The sequence below is a fragment of the Ceratotherium simum genome, chromosome 17 (genome assembly GCF_057802395.1).
Source record: "Ceratotherium simum simum isolate JZ-2026a chromosome 17, ASM5780239v1, whole genome shotgun sequence".
NCBI classification, from domain to species: domain Eukaryota; kingdom Metazoa; phylum Chordata; class Mammalia; order Perissodactyla; family Rhinocerotidae; genus Ceratotherium; species Ceratotherium simum.
Window position 1 is genome coordinate 13,076,231 of NC_141916.1, and position 2,651 is coordinate 13,078,881.

Genomic DNA, 2,651 nt, shown 5'->3' on the forward strand with positions numbered 1-2,651 from the left:
CACTTCCACCTGTCCCAGCTCTTTGCTCCTAGAACCTAGAACTCTGGGTGAGTGGAACAAATCACCCTGCTGTCTTTCAAGGTCCCAGCCTCGGGGAAGTCTGCCATCGCCCCTCACCTCCACCGCTTTATCTGCTTTCTTTCTGAGGAGTTTTCTGGGAGGTAATCTCTAGCAGCCCAGGTGCTCACCTGTCCCACTCCTAAGTGGGATGTTCTTGTGGACTATTCCACGTCTTTCTTGCTGCAGCCAGAGCCTGTGTCTGTGCCTGGCTGTCTCCTACTGCTGCAGAGCCCTCTCTTGGCTCCTCCATCCAGTCTGGCCTTGGGGACATGGGAGGTGGCAATGGCACAGCAGTAACTGAGTTTGTTTTGCTGGGGTTCTCAGACTTTGGTTCCCTTCGGGGCCCTCTGTTTTGGGGGGTACTCTGCATCTACCTGGTCACCTTGCTGGGCAACTCCCTGATCATCCTCCTCACGCTGACAGACCCTGCCCTGCGCTCGCCCATGTATTTCTTCCTTCGCCACTTCTCCATGGTGGAGATCCTCTACACCACAACCATCGTGCCCAGGATGCTGGCTGATCTCCTCTCCTCCTGCCCCACCATCCCACCTGCCAGCTGCTTCACCCAGCTGTATTTCTTTGCCCTCTTTGGCATCGCCGAATGCTGCTTGCTCACTGCCATGGCCTATGACCGCTATGCTGCCATCTGCCGGCCACTGCATTATGCCACCCTGATGAACCAGGGAGCCTGCGCGAGCATGGTGGGGACCTCCTACCTCATGGGCATCATCACCGGCACCACTCACTCTGTCTTCATCTTCACTTTGCCTTTCCATGGTGCCAACACCATCCATTACTTCCTGTGTGACATTCTGCCTGTGCTGAGACTGGCTAGTGCGAGCACCTTCTGGGGTGAAGTGGGCAATCTTGCCATCACGATAGCTTTTATCTTGACCCCCTTCTTACTGATCATAGCCTCCTATGCCTGTATCCTTGCCACCATCCTCGGGGTTGCGACATCCCAGGGACGTCGAAAAGTCTTCTCTACCTGTTCCTCCCACCTGTTCGTGGTCATACTCTTTTTTGGGACTGGGACTGTTGCTTACATGAGGCCTTGGGCAGGCTTCTCTCAGGACGTGGACCAGATCCTTGCCCTCTTCTACACAGTTGTCACTCCTATGTTCAACCCTTTTGTCTACACTCTGAGGAACAAGGAGGTCACAGGGGCAATAAGGCGGCTCGTGAAGAGATACCTTTGGAGCCCTTGATCCTCTTTGTTCTTGAAGATAAGGGCAATCCTTGGATACTCTCAAGGAGGAGGGAGAAGCTGGGACCTGCAGTTCCCAAGGGTCTGGTGGTGCTCTGCGTGGCGTGAGTGTGGGTTCCTTGGCTTGCCCAGCTCGAGGGCCCAGGGCACTGACATGCTGTCAGAGCTCTGCTTCCAGGGCCTGTTCTTATGGCCTTGACCTGACTTGCTTGTAGGTGCAGAGCCGGGGAAACATGCACTTGAGGGAAGGTGAGGAGGAAAGGCAGCTGTGCCCATCTCATGTGAGGACTGAGCAATTCCTGATCTTTCCTGAGGTCCAGAACCTTCCTGGGGCTGGTTCCTGGAGACATCACTCTTGCTCTTTCTCCCAGACTCCCCGTTACCAGCCTTTGTCTCTGACATTGGTTGCCTCTGGTACAGCAAGAGCTCCTTTACTCCAGTGCGAGCTCTGATCTGGGCAGGAACAGGGGCAGATCTGGCTTTGGCAGCTCAGGCGCCACGTCTTGCTTGGTGCTGCTTTAGGTCTGGAAGCATCTGTCTAGTTAATTTGCTTCTGACTTACAATTTCTCTCCTGGTATCCCTGAGACATTGATATTCTCTCCTTAGCTTCTTTCTCATCCACTGGCTGACTTGCTCTTCACTTTCTCCTCTGGTCCTAGGGTAGAAATGCACATATATCTCTCTCCCCGACTCTGATCAGAAGGTCCAATCTGGCCCCTAGACTCCCAAGATGATGCTTTTGTTTCTTGCAAACTGTCCACTATTTCTACTTGGAGTCCACCTTAACTTGCTGCCAGCGGGAGCCAGCACTGTGTTACTCTTCTTGGGAAGCTGTTCTTGCTCGCTCATGAACTCTCCTTCAGCGATAAGCCACGGGAGGGAACAGCACGTGCAGGGACATCTCTCTCAAGGCACATTAACTGGGGGCCTGTAGGAGAGCATTGATTTTCTTTTCCAGTTTATAAAAATGACACTGCTAATTGCAGCGAATTTTGCCTCCAGAAGAAAAGAAAACAAGTGTTAACATTTTGGTGTTAATAATGTCCTTGGGAAATTATTGCAGTCTTGTTTCCCTCTGTATATGTGTATATACATATTTTTAAAAACTAAAAATGGGATTGTATTGTCTAAATTGTTCTGTAAATTTTACTTTCCACTTTATTATGCTATATTATAGCATTTTACCATATAAATAGATTTCTAAAGCATGATTTTAATATCATATAGTATCCTACTGTGTGGATATACTATAACTTTAAGCAATCTCCTATTATTGGAATTATAATTTTTTTGTTATAAGTATTAGTGATAGATATCATTGCACTTGTATCTCTGTATACTTATCTTATGCTTTTCTGAGTACAAACTTCTAGAAATGGAATT

General features: G+C 49.5%; 1 protein-coding gene across 1 annotated transcript; it reads left to right on the forward strand.

The window, feature by feature from the left end:
• The first annotated feature begins 329 nt into the window (after nt 1-329).
• On the forward strand, nt 330-1,268 carry LOC101405242 (olfactory receptor 10P22-like). The gene has a single exon (XM_004429487.1). The coding sequence runs from the start codon at nt 330-332 to the stop codon at nt 1,266-1,268; it is 939 nt and encodes a 312-aa protein (XP_004429544.1).
• The last annotated feature ends 1,383 nt before the right edge of the window (nt 1,269-2,651 follow it).